Source organism: Balaenoptera musculus, chromosome 15, assembly GCF_009873245.2.
Source record: "Balaenoptera musculus isolate JJ_BM4_2016_0621 chromosome 15, mBalMus1.pri.v3, whole genome shotgun sequence".
NCBI classification, from domain to species: Eukaryota; Metazoa; Chordata; class Mammalia; order Artiodactyla; family Balaenopteridae; genus Balaenoptera; species Balaenoptera musculus.
This window is the reverse complement of record NC_045799.1, coordinates 3932107-3950433: the sequence shown is the minus strand read 5'-3', so window position 1 is coordinate 3950433 and position 18327 is coordinate 3932107. Positions and strand designations below refer to the sequence as shown.

The 18327-nt window shown below is 42.4% G+C and overlaps 1 protein-coding gene across 1 annotated transcript in view; it reads left to right on the top strand.

The window, feature by feature from the left end:
- Positions 1–18327, top strand: part of ZNF831 (zinc finger protein 831) — a 78874-nt gene that overhangs the window by 11513 nt on the left and 49034 nt on the right. Inside the window, exon 3 of the mRNA XM_036824259.1 lies at positions 16862–17013. Within this exon, the coding sequence (XP_036680154.1) occupies positions 16862–17013 (152 nt within the window). The remainder of the gene's footprint in view (positions 1–16861; positions 17014–18327) is intronic.

Sequence of the window (18327 nt, the reverse complement as noted above, 5' to 3'; positions counted from 1 at the left end):
TTGTGTTTTTGAAGATCTAGCCATGTTGGTACATACAGATAAAATTCATTCATCTTAATTGCTGTAGAGTATTCTATCCCATGGAAATAACACACTGTATTTTCCATTCCCCCATTTATGGACATTTAAATCATTTCCAGTTTTTTTTGTGTGTGTGCTAACTTTGCAATGAACATGCTTATACGTGCCTCCTTAGACACAATGTGAGAAGTTTTCTAAGAAATATACCTAAAATGGAATTACTGGGTTATAAGATAATCACATTTTCAACTTTACAAGTTATTACCAAATCACTCTCCGGAGTGCTTGTGTCACTGTAGGTTTCCTCCAGCTAACAGTGAGAGTTTGCCCTGCTCCCATATTCTTACTGTTTGTTAGGAGCAGATTTTTCATGTTTTGCCCACCCAGAATTTGTAAGATTGTGTATATATCCTAGATTTGCATATATTCTTTGCCTGTTATATATACTGCAGTTATTTTTCCAGGTCTATTATCTGACTTTTTAAGCCCGTTCATTTATATTTACCCACATAATTGCAAATATCTTGCCTCTTCATTCCTTTTGGCATGTCAGATCTTCCTTCTGGGATTGTTTTCTTCTGTCTGAAGTATATTCTTTGGAATTTCCTTTAGAGAAGAAAAATCTCAGTTTTTATTAGCCTGAAAGTGCATTTATTTCATCCTTGTTGTTGGAAAATATTTTTTCTGGGTATACAGTCTTAGGTTGACAGTTATTTCCTCTCATCCATCAAAGCTGTTATTGCATCATCACTTGGCTTCTATTTTGTGGTGAGAAGTCAGCTATAAGTCTACTCATCTGTCTTTTGAAGGTCTCTTATCTCTGGCTACTTTCAAGATCTTCTTCTTTGGTGTTCCATACTTTTACTTTGATGTATCCAGGTACACGTCACTTTAATTTATTCCATTAGGAATCCATTGGGCTTCTATAATTTCTGGATTGACGTCTACCTGGAAAATTCTCAGCCATCTTTCTTCAGATGTTGCCTCCATCCCAGTCTCCCTCCTCTTTGGAACATCAAAATAATGCATCTTAGATCTTTCATGTCTCTTAACCTCTATTTTCAACAACTTTGTCTGTCCCTGCTATAATCTAGATACTTTGTTCAGATGTATCTTTAAAACGTTACTAATTTTCTTAATCCACTGAGTGTTTTTTTCAAAGCTCTATTGACGTATATTGAATTTTAATAGTATGCATATTTAAAGTGTGCAATTTAATAAGTTTTGACATGTTCACACCAGTGAAACCAACAACACCATCAAGGTAGCAAATGTATCCACAATCCCCAAAGTTTCCATGTATCTCCTTGTAATTCTTTCTTCCTGCCCACCCTGCCACCCTCCCACCCCCAGGTAACCACTGATGTGCTTTCTGTCACTATAGAGTATTTCACTTTTTCTAGAATTTTATAAAAATGGAAGCAGACAATATATAGCTTCCCTCCCCCCCCCCCCTTTTTTTTTGGCTGGGCTTTTTTTTCACTCCATGTGATTATTTTGAGGCTCATCCATGTTGTGTGTATCAGTAATTTGTTCCTTTTCATTCCTAAGTAGTAAGCCATTGTGTGGATATGGCACAATTTGTTTATACAACCACTTGTTGGTAGACATTTGGCTTGTTTCAGTCTTGAGCTGTTATAAATAAAAATTACTATAAATATTCATATACAAGTCTTTGTACAGGTATAAGCTTTAAATTCTCTTGAGTAAATACCTAAGAGTAGAATGTCTGGATCATATATGGTAGAAGCATAATTAATTTTTTAAGACGCTGCCAAGCTGTTTTCCAAAGTGGTTGTATCATTTTACATTTCCACGAGCAGTGTGTGACAGCTTCCGCTTCTCCACCTCCTTGCCAACACTTAGTATGGCCATTCTTTTACATTTTTGTCATTCTAATAGATGTCTAATGGTACAGTATTAGTTTGAATTTACATTTCCCTAATAAATGATGATATTGACTATCTTTTCATGTGCTTATTTGTCATTTATGTATCTTTTTTGGTGAAATATCTGTTTGCATCTTTTGCCCACTAAAAATGGGTTGTTTGTTTTCTTCTTATTGAATTTTGAGAGTTATTTATATATTCTGGCTATAAGTCCTTTTTCCGATATGCAAGTGGTAAATATTTCCTTCCAGTCTGTGCCTTGTTCTTTGTTGTTTTTTGTTTTTAATTCTCTTAGCAGTGTCTTTTAAAGGGCAGACAGTTTAAATTTTGATGAATTCCAATTATCATTCTTTCTTTGGATTGTGCTTTTGATGTCATAACTAAAAAATCTTAGCCTAAGTCATAGCCACAAAGATTTTTCTCTTAAGTTTTCTTCTGTAGCTTTATTATTTTAGGTTTAATATTCAGACCTAGGATCAAATTTTTGTATATGGTGTGATGTAGAAATCAAAGTTCTTAGTTTTGCAGGTGGATACCTAATTGTTCCAGCATGATTTGTTCATCTATTTGTCTATTTTGATGCATATGCCACGCTGTCTTGATGACACTGCCTGACTTGAAGGGTAACTCTAAAACTTAAATATTCAAGGCAGTGTGGTATTCACATCAAAATCGACAAATAGATCAATGAAACAGAATAAAGAATACAGAAATAGACCACACATACATGGTCAATTGATTTTTGACTAAGGTTCAAAGGAAATTCAATGGCAAAAGTATAGTCTTTTCAACAAATGGTGCTGGACCTGGAAAGTTTCCCCACCAGGAAGCCAAGGCAATCGTGAGGCTCACCTCATCTGTTCCTCTTCTCTCAGGGACCACTGCTTTCATTGCTTGGTGTCTAATGTCCTGAAAATCATTGTTTTAGACATTTGTCCATTTTCTTATTTGGGAGGGTACATCTAGTCACTGCTACACCATCTTGGTCAGAAGAAGTCCCTGGACTAATGCAATGGCCTCTTAATTGGTCCCCTGCTTTTACATGTCTGTCGAGTTTTAAATTTAATTCCTGACAATATTATGTTTAATTTTTTTTAAAGTTCCATTTAATTATTTTTCAAATCTGCCTAGTCATTTTTATGATGGTAAGCTGAGGTTTTGGGAACTTTGTGGTGGGTTTCTCCAGTAATGATTTGTTTTGCTTCTGCTAGGTGCCTGGGGGCACCCAATGAGCACTAATTTAAATAAGATTCTTGGTTGTAGGTTTCTCCATGTCACAGGGTAGTGTGAATTCAGATTGCAAACCCATGAGAAGACTGTCCTATTGTTATGAAATTAACAGGAGAGACTTTTGCCCCCTCCACTCAGTGATAAGATTGGAATTAAAAAATATATATATTCTCTGGGCAGGTGGTGGGGGTAGGATGTATTATCCCTAATTAACCCATATATTGAGGGTATAGCCTCTGAGGTCTCAGTTTTCTGCAGGAGTAGAGGTTGGGTCTTCCACCTGACTCACATAGGGTTGATTCTGGGTTTGAATCATGCACCCTGAACCCCACCAGACAATGGAAATGGAAGAGCAGGATCATGAAAACAAAAGGGCAAGCTCACCTGGTTTGGCAAATGCCCTCAAAATGAAATTGCTCTCACTTTTTTCCACTTGGTTTTTAACTTTTAAATATATCTTACCTTTTCATCAGAACACCAGTGCGTTTAAATATAAATTGTAAACATTTTTATATTTAATCTACATTTTTCGTTGGTTTCAGTATAAGGGTAAATATGGGGGTAGTCAATCAAAGTAACTAGTTCGCTGTACTGTTAGAAATGGACTTCTTATTTTTTAACATTGCTTATGCTTCTTTGATCATCAAGAAATTGCATATTTTGATGTAGTCAGACGGAGTTACCTTTTCCTTTATGATTATTATTTTTTGTTCTTGTCTAAGAAATTTTTCCTTATCTCAATCCCCCAATGTCACAAATACAAAAAGATAGTCTCTTATGTTCTTTCTCTCTATGTATTAATGTAAAGAAGGATGTATTTTTATTTTTGTTTATATAGAAAACAGTGGACCTTGGGTCAAGTTTGGCTCTTGGCTTGTTTCTGTATGCCCTGTGTACGTCCTGTATACCTGTATGTGAGGTAGGCATGATTTTTACATTTTAAAAAGAATGTGTATATGTATACTGGGTTGGCCAAAAACTTCGTTCAGGTTTGGCTATAAGATGGTACCAAAAACCCAAACGAACTTTTGGGCCAACCCAATACATATATATACACACATATGTATATGTATATGTATATGAAAAATGTGTGGCAGAGATTGTATGTGGCTTGTAAAGTCTAAAATATTTATTATCTGGACCTTTATATAAAAAGCTTATAGACCCCTGGCCCAACCCCCTTTTTTCACTTATTTGCTGTATTTTAACTTCCCGTTTGTACCTGAAGTTTATTTCAGGGCCCTCCATTCTGTATCATTCGACCCTTTGTTGCCAACTCCAAACACCACACTGTAATGAAAATGGGTGTTGTCATTAATGAAAGCACATGAGTTAAAGGAGAGGGATTAGAAAAGGCAGGGTCCATTTTCAGAGTGGAAATGGGAAAATGTAGAAAATTCATACTTGGACACCTAATTGCCCTGACACTAACTAGAGGCATAGAGATTCAGAGCATTCAGAAAAAATGTCTCAGCCATGCCCAGAGCAGGCACTGGGCCATGGAATTGGATTTTATTGATTAATTTGTAACTGTGTACAGTGCTGTACGAAGCATGAGACGCTCAGAGACTTGTTCTAGGGAGCTCCTGACAAATGAACAATGAATTGTGAAGCCCCAAGTGCATCGGGATGAGTGAGGAGGAGATTGGAGGTTATATGGGTGAAGGGTGCTTTGGAAACCCTAAAATGTAGATTCATCACAGAAGGGGAGAGCACAGGAGAACACACAGAGGATGGAAATCTCTTAATTGATGGTGTTTTTTTCCTTCTAAAGCAGATGTTCATATGTCTGAAGCGTGTGTCTGCTCACTTTTTACTTATTCAATGAGGTAACCCTGAAGTGAGATGGAGACGCAGACCTAGGGACGAGGTGGCTGTCGCTCCTCGTGGCTGAGACCCTCTGTGACGTGCTCCATGGCACCAGAGCTTTGACCCCGGTCCCAAGTCCGGTTTGGTGGGATGCTGAGGGTCCGCCATGCCTCCACTCCACTTCTCTTTGCTTTGTTACTCCCTGTGGGATCAAGAGAGGAAAATGAGGGGGATGATATGACAGACCACATATTCCTTCCCCAGGATGAGCATGTGTCAGGCAGGCCACGCAAACCTGCAAGTCTGCCTCCTTGGATCTACCTTCCAAGACTTGGCTGATAAAAGGGACAGTGGGCATGGGGGTCAGGGCGGGATTGGAGTAGGCAGGGCGGTCAATGGCTGTCAACCGGCATCAAGATACATGACAAACCTCACCCTGCCTCCTTTTGTGAGCTTCCCACTGGACTCCAGTCAAAGCTGGTGTCCCCTGCGCTCTTGACCTTGGTCCATCAGTCATCAGTGCCCCGGCTGGAGCTGACCTGGGGTAAGAAAGCTTTTTTCTGATCGGTCTTCCATGAGGTCTATAAACAAAGATATTGTGTTGTTCTTATGTAAGTGCTGATAATGTCGGCTCTTACAGGAAGATCTACAGAGAGAGACCAAGAGAGCAGAGGGTGTGTCAAGTATGAGTTGGATTTAAAGTCTGGCTCTTAAATAGCAGCTTATTAAAACAAAATGTAAAGCACTATGCAAGACAGCTAAAAGCAGAAAATTAGACATGAATACAAAAATCTAGACTGATCTTCAACACATAGCCTTGAGTAAAAATAAAGTAAGAATAAGAATGGCTCTGTGGTACAATGTCACGCACAAAAGCGACACTACATATTTATAAGCATACGTGCATATTTAAGGAGGTTTGGCAAACCTGCCCGAGTGCCTCTGGGGGAAATAGGCGGATGGGAGTGAGAAGAGGAGAAGCAGGGGCGACACTCTGATCTTGCATCTGAGGTTGGGCTCCCTAGAAGCAGAGCCTGAGACGGGGGTTCTTGTACAAGAGATTTACGCAGGGAGGGCTCTCAGGAGACTTGTAAGGGATGACGGAAGCACACAAGGGTGAGGGAAGAACTCAGCAAAGATGCAGGCTTGGGGGTCCAGCCGTGCCTGGTCCCACAGGGAGCTCTGGAGTGTGAAGTGTGTCCCAGAGATGGTCCTGCTCAGAGGCAAAGGGGCCGGGCTCTCACACCCTGTGACAGTCAGTCAATGGCTAAGGGCCCTTCATGGGGGCTGTGCACACTCTCCCAGGCCTTCCAGGCGAGCTGGCTCCCACTGGCCTGGGGCAGCCCTCTCGAGAAGGTGGTGAGTGTGCGTCCCAGCAGCCAGCCACAGACGAGCAGCCCGGTGAAGGCGGTGGAGACGGGCACGAATGGCATCTGCTGAACTGCGAGGGGCCTTGCAGGACGGGTGATGGCGAGCTTACAGGACCTGCCCCACCCTGGCTGTCCATTCCCAGGGTGATGCTGCTCTAGGAGGGGCTGCACACAGAATGTTCTGGAGAACACACGAGGGAAAAAAGTAGACCCTGCCCATGACTAAACAAAAATTGCTTTGAAGACAATGCCAAGATCCACTTGGGCTCCCCGCAAGGCCAAAAGGGTCCAAATTCCGCCTTAATGAGATCTGAATCCAGAGGCTGGAGCTCTCTCAGCGGTCTCCTAGTTCTTTTCATTGAGCGCAGTTCCTCGCTTTGGTCCGTTTTCCAAAAGCAAACCTCCCTGCAGTTCAAACTGTGCCATTCTTAACACCTGCCAACTTGTGGCAGTCACCCACTGACCAGGGGCAAAGGTGACCCACGGCACACAGGGGAAGAATGCTCCCACACCTCCCACCTTCCTTCCTGCCTTTGTCTCTGTACTTGGAAATCACTCTCCCCCGGCCCAGCAGGAGCCCCGACTGGTTCAGGGGGTTGTGATTAGCAAACCGGCAGCGCTGTTGCTCTCCACCTGGGCTCAGATAGCTCTTTCAGGACCCTGGGGTCTCGACAAGCAGGGATGGGCTGCTTCAAAGAGCCAGGAAGGCACCACTGGGGAGTGACAGCTCCTGCCCAAGGCCTGGGAGGCCACAGGGCCTGTAAGTGGAGCCTCTCCCAAACATGAAAAAGATGAAGAAATTGTCACTTTTTTCTTGTTGCTGCTGTGAAAATGAGCACCCAAGAGGATACGGAGTTCTGCAGATCTTACTTAAATTCTGCAGGCAGCCCTGATTATTAGGGGACTGCGGCTGGATGTTGGCGGCAGCTCAGACAAATGAGAAAGAAAAATGGCCAAGCAGGTTGCCTCACCTTCCTCCCCAGCCAGGTGGCTCTAAAGAGCCTCATCGAGGGAACAGAATTCTTGTAAACTGAGGCTGGCAAAGGGAAGGGAGTCCCTGTGGCTCAACCAGGCAGCTAGAAGCGGTGCAACGATCTTTTCAAAGAGCTGACCACCGATAATGGTCAAAATGGTTCAGGGACTCGAGTCAAGAGTTTAGGTCCCACCTGGCTACAGGACTTCGGGTCTTAGGGCATATTGCAGGTGTTCTGCCTCTCAGTTCTTTCACCTGCCAAGTGGGGGGCTAGATCAGCTTGCTGGTCTGCTTTTGGCTGCACATTCTTATTGGTAAAAAATTTTAAGCCTGCACCCTAAGAAATGCACAACTGTTCATTTACCAGTTATACATCTGTTCTACTCCCCTAATGTATTATGTACATTATAAAGGGCCTGCAACAAGAGATATAAGAAAGTCTAGATAAAAATAACTGTAGATAGAAGCTCAGTATTTTTTTAAAATTTATTTTATTGAAGTATAGTTGATTTACAGTGTTGTGTTAATTTCTGCTGTACAGCGGAGTGATTCAGTTATACATATATATATACATTCTTTTCCATTATGGTTTATCCCAGGATATTGAATAGTTCCCTGTGCTATACAGTAAAACCTTGCTATTTATCCATTCTATATATAATAGTTTGCATCTGCTAATCCCAAACGCCCAATCCATTTCTCTCTGCCCCCCCCCACCTTGGCAACCACACATCTGTTCTCTATGTATGTGAGCCCGTTTCTGTTTTGTAGATAAGTTCATTTGTGTCATATTTTAGATTCCACATGTAAGTGGTATCGTACGGTATTTGTCTTTCTCTTTCTGACTTACTTCATTTAGTATGATAATGTCTAGGTCTCATGTTGCTGCAAATGACATTATTTCATTATTTTTTATGGCTGAGTAGTATTCCGTTGTATATATATACCACATCTTCTTTATCCATTCATCTGTCAATGGACATTTAGGTTATTTCCATGTCTTAGCTATTGTGAATAGTGCTGCTATGAACATAGGGGTGCACGTATCTTTTTGCATTATAGTTTTGTCTGGATATATGCCCAGGAGTGGGATTGCTGGATCATATGATAACTCTATTCTTAGTTTTTAGAGGAACCTCCATACTGTTTTCCACAGTGACTGTACCAATATACATTTCCATCAACAGTGTAGGAGTGTTCCCATTTCTCCACGCCCTCTCCAGCATTTGTTATTTGTAGACTTTTTTTTTTAACATCTTTATTGAAGTATAATTGCTTTACAATGGTGTGTTAGTTTCTGCTTTAAAACAAAGTGAATCAGTTATACATATACATATGTTCCCATATCTCTTCTCTCTTGCATCTCCCTCCCTCCCACCCTCCCTATCTCACCCCTCTAGGTGGTCACAAAGCACCGAGCTGATCTCCCTGTGCTATGCGGCTGCTTCCCACTAGCTATCTATTTTACATTTGGTAGTGTATATATGTCCATGACACTCTCTCACCCTGTCACATCTCACCCCTCCCCCTCCCCATATCCCCAAGTCCATTCTTTAGTAGGTCTGTGTCTTTATTCCCATCTTGCCACTAGGTTCTTCAAGTCCTTTTTTTCTTTTTTTTTTCCTTAGATTCCATATATATGTGTTAGCATACTGTATTTGTTTTTCTCTTTCTGACTTACTTCACTCTGTATGACAGACTCTAACTCCATCCACCTCATTACAAATACCTCCATTTCATTTCTTTTTATGGCTGAGTAATATTCCATTGTACATATGTGCCACATCTTCTTTATCCATTCATCCGATGATGGACACTTAGGTTGCTTCCATGTCCTGGCTATTGTAAATAGAGCTGCAATGAACATTTTGGTACATGACTCTTTTTGAATTATGGTTTTCTCAGGGTATATGCCCAGTAGTGGGATTGCTGGGTCGTATGGTAGTTCTATTTTTAGTTTTTAAGGAACCTCCATACTGTTCTCCATAGTGGCTGTATCAATTTACATTCCCACCAACAGTGCAAGAGTGTTCCCTTTTCTCCACACCCTCTCCAGCATTTATTGTTTCTAGATTTTTTGATGATGGCCATTCTGACCGGTGTGAGATGATACCTCATTGTAGTTTTGATTTGCATTTCTCTAATGATTAATGATGTTGAGCATTCTTTCATGTGTCTGTTGGCCATCTGTATATCTTCTTTGGAGAAATGTCTATTTAGGTCTTCTGCCCATTTTTGGATTGGGTTGTTTGTTTTTTTGTTATTGAGCTGCATGAACTGCTTGTAAATCTTGGAGATTAATCCTTTGTCAGTTGCTTCATTTGCAAATATTTTCTCCCATTCTGATGGTTGTCTTTTGGTCTTGTTTATGGTTTCCTTTGCTGTGCAAAAGCTTTTAAGTTTCATTAGGTCCCATTTGTTTATTTGTGTTTTTATTTCCATTTCTCTAGGAGCTGGGTCAAAAAGGATCTTGCTGCGATTTATGTCATAGAGTGTTCTGCCTATGTTTTCCTCTAAGAGTTTGATAGTGTCTGGCTTTACACTTAGGTCTTTAATCCATTTTGAGTTTATTTTTGTGTATGGTGTCAGGGAGTGCTCTAGTTTCATACTTTTACATGTACTTGTCCAATTTTCCCAGCACCACTTATTGAAGAGACTGTCTTTTCTCCATTGTATATGCTTGCCTCTTTATCAAAGATAAGGTGACCATATGTGTGTGGGTTTATCTCTGGGCTTTCAATCCTCTTCCATTGATCTATATTTCTGTTTTTGTGCCAGTACCAAACTGTCTTGATTACTGTAGCTTTGTAATATAGTCTGAAGTCAGGGAGCCTGATTCCTCCAGCTCCATTTTTCGTTCTCAAGATTGCTTTGGCTATTCGGGGTCTTTTGTGTCTCCATACAAATTGTGAAATTTTTTGTTCTAGTTCTGTGAAAAATGCCTGTGGTAGTTTGATAGGGATTGCATTGAATCTGTAGATTGCTTTGGGTAGTAGAGTCATTTTCACAATGTTGATTCTTCCAATCCAAGAACATGGTATATCTCTCCATCTATTTGTATCATCTTTAATTTCTTTCATCAGTGTCCTATAATTTTCTGCATACAGGTCTTTTGTCTCCTTAGGTAGGTTTATTCCTAGATATTTTATTCTTTTTGTTGCAATGGTAAACGGGAGTGTTTTCTTAATTTCACTTTCAGATTTTTCATCATTAGTATATAGGAACGCAAGAGATTTCTGTGCATTAATTTTGTATCCTGCTACTTTACCAAATTCATTGATTAGCTCTAGTAGTTTTCTAGTGGCAGTTTTAGGATTCTCTATGTATAGTATCATGTCATCTGCAAACAGCGACAGCTTTACTTCTTCTTTTCCGATTTGGATTCCTTTTATTTCTTTTTCTTCTCTGATTGCTGTGGCTAACACTTCCAAAACTATGTTGAATAATAGTGGTGAGAGTGGGCAACCTTGTCTTGTTCCTGATCTTAGTGGAAATGGTTTCAGTTTTTCACCATTGAGGACAATGTTGGCTGTGGGTTTGTCATATATGGCCTTTATTATGTTGAGGAAAGTTCCCTCTATGCCTAATTTCTGCAGGGCTTTTATCATAAATTGGTGTTGAATTTTGTCGAAAGCTTTCTCTGCATCTATTGAGATGATCATATGGTTTTTCTCCTTCAGTTTGTTAATATGATGTATCACGTTGATTGATTTGCGTATATTGAAGAATCCTTGCATTCCTGGAATAAACCCCACTTGATCATGGTGTATAATCCTTTTAATGTGCTGTTGGATTCTGTTTGCTAGTATTTTGTTGAGGATTTTTGCATCTATGTTCATCAGTGATATTGGCCTGTAGTTTTCTTTCTTTGTGACATCTTTGTCTGGTTTTGGTATCAGGGTGATGGTGGCCTCGTAGAATGAGTTGGGGAGTGTTCCTCCCTCTGCAATATTTTGGAAGAGTTTGAGAAGGATAGGTGTTAGCTCTTCTCTAAATGTTTGATAGAATTCACCAGTGAAGCCATCTGGTCCTGGGCTTTTGTTTGTTGGAAGATTTTTAATCACAGTTTCAATTTCAGTGCTTGTGATTGGTCTGTTCATATTTTCTATTTCTTCCTGGTTCAGTCTCGGTAGGTTGTGCATTTCTAAGAATCTGTCCATTTCTTCCAAGTTGTCCATTTTATTGGCATAGAGTTGCTTGTAGTAATCTCTCATGATCGTTTGTATTTCTGCAGTGTCAGTGGTTACTTCTCCTTTTTCATTTCTAATTCTATTGATTTGAGTCTTCTCCCTTTTTCTCTTGATGAGTCTGGCTAATGGTTTGTCAATTTTGTTTATCTTCTCGAAGAACCAGCTTTTAGTTTCATTGATTTTTGCTATTGTCTCCTTCATTTCTTTTTCATTTATTTCTGATCTGATCTTTATGATTTCTTTCCTTCTGCCAGCTTTGGGGGTTTTTTGCTCTTCTTTCTCTAATTGCTTTAGGTGCAAGGTTAGGTTGTTTTTTCGAGATGTTTCCTGTTTCTTGATGTAGGCTTGTATTGCTATAAACTTCCCTCTTACAACTGCTTTTGCTGCATCCCATAGGTTTTGGGTCGTCGTGTCTCCATTGTCATTTGTTTCTAGGTATTTTTTGATTTCCCCCTTGATTTCTTCAATGATCACTTCGTTATTAAGTAGTGTATTGTGTAGCCTCCATGTGTTTGTATTTTTTACAGATCTTTTCCTGTAATTGATATCTAGTCTCATAGCGTTGTGGTCGAAAAAGATACTTGATACGATTTCAATTTTCTTAAATTTACCAAGGCTTGATTTGTGACCCAAGATATGATCTATCCTGGAGAATGTTCCATGAGCACTTGAGAAAAATGTGTATTCTGTTGTTTTTGGGTGGAATGTCCTATAAATATCAATTAAGTCCATCTTGTTTAATGTATCATTTAAAGCTTGTGTTTCCTTATTTATTTTCATTTTGGATGATCTGTCCATTGGTGAAAGTGGGGTGTTAAAGTCCCCTACTATGATTGTGTTACTGTCGATTTCCCCTTTTATGGCTGTTAGTATTTGCCTTATGTATTGAGGTGCTCCTATGTTGGGTGCATAAATATTTACAATTGTTATATCTTGCTCTTGGATCGATCCCTTGATCATTATATAGTGTCCTTCTTTGTCTCTTGTAATAGTCTTTATTTTAAAGTCTATTTTGTCTGATATGAGAATTGCTACTCCAGCTTTCTTTTGATTTCCATTTGCATGGAATATCTTTTTCCATCCCCTCACTTTCAGTCTGTATGTGTCTCTAGGTCTGAAGTGGGTCTCTTGCAGACAGCATATATATGGGTCTTGTTTTTGTGTCCATTCAGCCAGTCTGTGTCTTTTGGTGGGAGCATTTAATCCATTTACATTTAAGGTAATTATTGATATGTATGTTCCTATTCCCATTTTCTTAAATGTTTTGGGTTTGTTGTTGTAGGTGTTTTCCTTCTCTTGTGTTTCTTGCCTAGAGAAGTTCCTTTAGCATTTGTTGTAAAGCTGGTTTGGTGGTGCTGAACTCTCTCAGCTTTTGCTTGTCTGTAAAGGTTTTAATTTCTCCATCAAATCTGAATGAGATCCTTGCTGGGTAGAGTAACCTTGGTTGTAGGTTTTTCTCCTTCATCACTTTAAGTATATCCTGCCACTCCCTTCTGGCTTGCAGAGTTTCTGCTGAAAGATCAGCTGTTAACCTTATGGGGATTCCCTTGTGTGTTATTTGTTGTTTTTCCCTTGCTGGTTTTAATATGTTTTCTTTATATTTAATTTTTGGTAGTTTGATTAATATGTGTCTTGGCGTGTTTCTCCTTGGATTTTTCCTGTATGGGACTCTCTGTGCTTCCAGGACTTGATTAACTATTTCCTTTCCCATATTAGGGAAGTTTTCAACTATAATCTCTTCAAATATTTTCTCAGTCCCTTTCTTTTTCTCTTCTTCTTCTGGGACCCCTATAATTCGAATGTTGGTGTGTTTAATGTTGTCCCAGAGGTCTCTGAGACTGTCCTCAGTTCTTTTCATTCTTTTTTCTTTATTCTGCTCTGCAGTAGTTATTTCCACTATTTTATCTTCCAGGTCACTTATCCGTTCTTCTGCCTCAGTTATTCTGCTATTGATCCCATCTAGAGTATTTTTAATTTCATTTATTGTGTTTTTCATCGTTGCTTGGTTCCTCTTTAGTTCTTCTACATCCTTGTTAAATGTTTCTTGCATTTTGTCTATTCTATTTCCAAGATTTTGGATCATCTTTACTATCATTATTCTGAATTCTTTTTCAGGTAGATTGCCTATTTCCTCTTCATTTGTTAGGTCTGGTGTGTTTTGACCCTGCTCCTTCACCTGCTGTGTGTTTTTTTGTCTTCTCATTTTGCTTATCTTACTGTGTTTGGGGGTCTCCTTTTCACAGGCTGCAGGTTCGTAGTTCCCGTTGTTTTTGGTATCTGTCCCCAGTGGCTAAGGTTGGTTCAGTGGGTTGTGTAGGCTTCCTGGTGGAGGGGACTAGTGCCTGTGTTCTGGTGGATGAGGTTGGATCTTGTCTTTCTGGTGGGCACGTCCACGTCTGGTGGTGTGTTTTGGGGTGTCTGTGGCCTTATTATGATTTTAGGCAGCCTCTCTGCTAATGGATGGGGCTATGTTCCTGTCTTGCTTGTTGTTTGGCATAGGGTGTCCAGCAGTGTAGCTTGCTGGTCGTTGAGTGAAGCTGGGTCTTGATGTTGAGATGGAGATCTCTGAGAGATTTTCACCGTTTGGTATTACGTGGAGCTGGGAGGTCTCTTGTGGACCAGTGTCCTGAAGTTGGCTCTCCCACCTCAGAGGCACAGCCCTGATGCCTGGCTGGAGCACCAAGACCCTTTCATCCACACAGCTCAGAGTATAAGGGAGAAAAAAATAGAAAGAAAGAAAGAAAGAGAATAAAATAAAATAAAATAAAGCTATTATAATAAAAAATAAGAAAATAAAATTATTAAGAGTAAATGTATTCAGAAAATTTTTTTTAATTTTTAAAGATAGATTTATTAATTTTTTATAATAAAAAATAAGAAAAAAAATTAAGAAAAAATTTATTAAGAAAAAAATTTTTAATTTTTTTAAAATAAAAAATATGAAAAAACTTATTAAAAAATTTTTTTTAATTTCTAAAAATAGAAAATAAGGCAAAAAAAATTTTTTTAAGTAAAAGAAAAAAAAAAAAAAAACGGACGGACCTAACCCTAGGACTAATGGTGAAAGCAAAGCTATACAGACAAAATCTCACCGAGAAGCATACACATATCCACTCACAAAAAAAGGAAAAGGGGAAAAATTAATATATCCTGCTCCCAAAGTCCACCTCTTGAATTTGGGATGATTCGTTGTCTATTCAGGTATTCAACAGATGCAGGCACATCAAGTTGTTTATGGAGCTTTAATCCGCTGCTTCTGAGGCTGCTGGGAGAGATTTCCCTTTCTCTTCTTTGTTTGTACAGCTCCCGGGGTTCAGCTTTGGATTTGGACCCGCCTCTGCATGTAGGTCGCCTGAGGGCGTCTGTTCCCGCCCAGACAGGACGGGGTTAAAGGAGCAGCTGCTTCGGGGGCTCTGGCTCACTCAGGCGGGGGGGAGGGCGCGGTACGGAGGAGGCGGGGCGAGCCTGCGGCGTCAGAGGCGTCGTGACGTTGCAGCAGCCCGAGGCGCGCCGTGCGTTCTCCCGGGGAAGTTGTCCCCGGAGGACCATGGGAGCCCGGCAGCGGCGAGCTGCACAGGCTCCCGGGAGGGGCGGTGTGGAGAGTGACCTGCGCTCGCACACGGGCTTCTTGGTGGCAGCAGCAGCAGCCTTAGCGTCTCAAGCCCGCCTCTGGGGTCCGCGCTGATAGCTACGGCTCGCGCCCGTCTCTGGAGTTCGTTTAGGCGGCGCTCTGAATCCCCTCTCCTTGCGCGCCGCGAAACAAAGAGGCAAGAAAAAGTCTCTTGCCTCTTCGGCAGCTGCAGACTTTTTCCCGGACTCCCTCCCGGCTAGCACCGAAGCCGGAGCCTCAGCTCCCAGCCCCGCCCGCCCCGGCAGCTGAGCAGACAAGCCTCTCGGGCTGGTGAGTGCTGCTCGGCGCCGAGCCTCCGTGCGGGAGTCTCTCCGCTTTGCCCTCCGCACCCCTGTGGCTGCGCTCTCCTCCGTGGCTCCGAAGCTCCCCCCTCCGCCACCCGCAGTCTCCGCCCGCGAAGGGGCTCCTAGTGCGTGGAAACCTTTCCTCCTTCACGGCTCCCTCTCACTGGCGCAGGTACCGTCCCTATTCTTTTGTCTCTGTTATTTCTTTTTTCTTTTGCCCTACCCAAGTACGTGGGGAGTATCTTGCCTTTTGGGAGGTCTGACGTCTTCTGCCAGCGTTCAGTGGGTGTTCTGTAGGAGCAGTTCCACGTGTAGATGTGTTTCTACTGTATCTGTGGGAAGGAAGGTGATCTCCGCGTCTTACTCTTCCGCCATCTTGCCCCTCCCACTGTAGACTTTTCAATGATGGCATTCTGATGGTGCGAGGTGGTACCTCATTGTAGTTTTGATTAGCATTTCTCTAATAGTTAGTGATGTTGAGAAGCTCACTATTTTCTTTCTCTGCCCTGTCGTGCCCTCCCCCTGGGATGTGAAGGCTCTGTTTTAGAGATTATTATTATTATTATTTTTGAATGTTTGTTTCTCCTTTTATTTATTTATTAACATCTTTATTGGAGTATAATTGCTTTACAATGGTGTGTTAGTTTCTGCTGTATAACAAAGTGAATCAGCTACACATATACATATATCCCTATATCCCCTCCCTCTTGCGTCTCCCTCCCACCCTCCCTATCCCACCTCTCTAGGTGGTCACAAAGTACCAAGCTGGTCTCCCTGTGCTATGCGGCTGCTTCCCACTAGCTATCCATTTTACATAGACCAGATGATCTGGAAGAGCTTCTCTAGGGGGAGCATGTGTGATGCCCGTTTTTTCAGAGGAGACGCTCTGGGCCTGACCTGTCCAATAACGGGAACCACTAGCCACCAGTGGCTCTTTAAACTCATTAAAATGAAATTGAATGTAAAGCTCAGTTTCTCGGACACATGAACTACATTTCACTCACTCTAGAGCTGCCCGTGGTTAGTGGCTACCATATTGGTCCATGCAGGTTATAGAAGACGCCCATCACTGTGGAAAGTTCTACTGGACAGCCTGTTTAGTAAGTAGTCAAGACCATATAATTCAGTATTTAATTACAGCAACTGACCTTTATTAAGCGCTTGTTGTGTGCTAAGTGGTGTGGGAAGCGTTTTCTAGGCGCCATCTCATTTCATCCCTACAACGGCCGCCTGAGTTGCGTCCTGTTGTCATCCCCACATCCTGGCAGGAGAATAAGGACTGGAGGGAAGAGCGGTTGCTGATAGCTGATGAGCTGCCTGGACCTCACGTCCCTGTGTTCTCCCAGGCTTCCCACACGGACCTGGATTTTATCCTCCGAGCATCCTGTCTTGGATTTTCGTGCCTGTGACCTCCCGGACACACTCTCAAGGCTGATCACTGCACGTGTGCTTCTCGTCCCCCAGGTACAAAGGGAATTTCTTGCAAAGCCGTTTCCAGCTGAGAGCCAGTAGACTGAGGAAGCCACACTGGGTGCTGAGAAAAGACGGCCGCTCACCCCCAGCCGAGGGGCCGGCCCCACGCAGGACCTGCGGGCAGCCTTCTTCAGAAACGGCAGGTAAGGCTCCCCTTGGGGGTGGATCCAAACCGGGTACCAGGCTGCTGGGATGTGAAACGAGCAGAGCAGCCATCCTTGCTGTCCGGAGCCTGAAGTCCAGCAGGGAGACGGGATGCATGTGGGGTGATGACAGAAGTGTCACCTCCGTGGGACAGTCGAGACTCTAAACTAGGGGAGAGGGTCCTGGGTGAGGATATTGAGAATCCAATATTGAGAAGACAACAAACGTCCTCAAGTACTGGCCACGGGTGCCCAGCCCTGTCCAAGTACAGATTCCCTCCTGGACCTGGAAAACCTGAATCGGAACTCTGGGTGCCTCTACTTTTCCCCATCATGAAAGAGGAAGTTCACTGGATTCTTTCCACAGGGCCATTGTGAGGCTAAAATGGGTCAGTGGATGGGCTTTCGAATGAATGTGAGATAGAAGAATAAGGAGGAGTTATGATGTGAGAGCTGCAGGGAACACGCTTCCACGGGAGGTAGTAAGAGGGGCCCTCTTCATCATTCTCGGAAACAAACAAAGGATGAACTAATGGAGGCTGCTTCCTGGAAAAGGGCTATTTTAAGGTGCAATCACTGGGCAGGGAGGGCAAATCGCGTAACTTCTCTGGACCACAATTTCCCTCCCTTCCTCCCCTCTGCCTGGCAGTCATGAGCGCAGCCTTAGCCTTGCTGGCAATGTGTTGACTGGGGAAGAAGGAGACCATATTTGAGAAGGTGGCCGGTCCCATCTGGCCAGTGGTGACTGAATTACCATCCTTTTGTGGCTGATTGCTGTCTGTTTGGCTCAAGGGCTGACCCTGGGCTCTGCTTGTTGGCTGCGGTTTTGGTCCCTGGAGACAGTTGGCTGGGGCGCCTCCTCCTCTACCTCTGTGTGGCTCCAGCGCCCCCTGCGGGCAGATGGCGCTTCCATGCTGCCCCTCGACCCCCCACCTCCAACCCCGACGCCCTCTCTGGTAGGCAGGCAAGGACGAGGATGAGTCTTTTTCTCAGTGAGAGTTTAAATCAAGGTAGGTATTTGCTCAACTGGATGGCCAGTTGTGGAAGGAAAAGCACTGTCTTTTTATGGAACGTCAAGGGTTAAGACCTCGTGGGGGGAGGCTGAGCGGGTGTAGACAAAAATGCAATCGGGGCACCCGGCTTTGCCCTTTCTTCATTTTCTGTGGCTCATCACCTTGAACTCCACTGCTTTCCTCCCGGTCAAGTAGATACAGCCAATGGAACTGCCCATTGGGGTGTTCATGGGCGATACCACCTCCACAGCAGAACCCATCAGAACCCACCAGAACTCTGTCAGTTCTCCCTAAAGGCAGT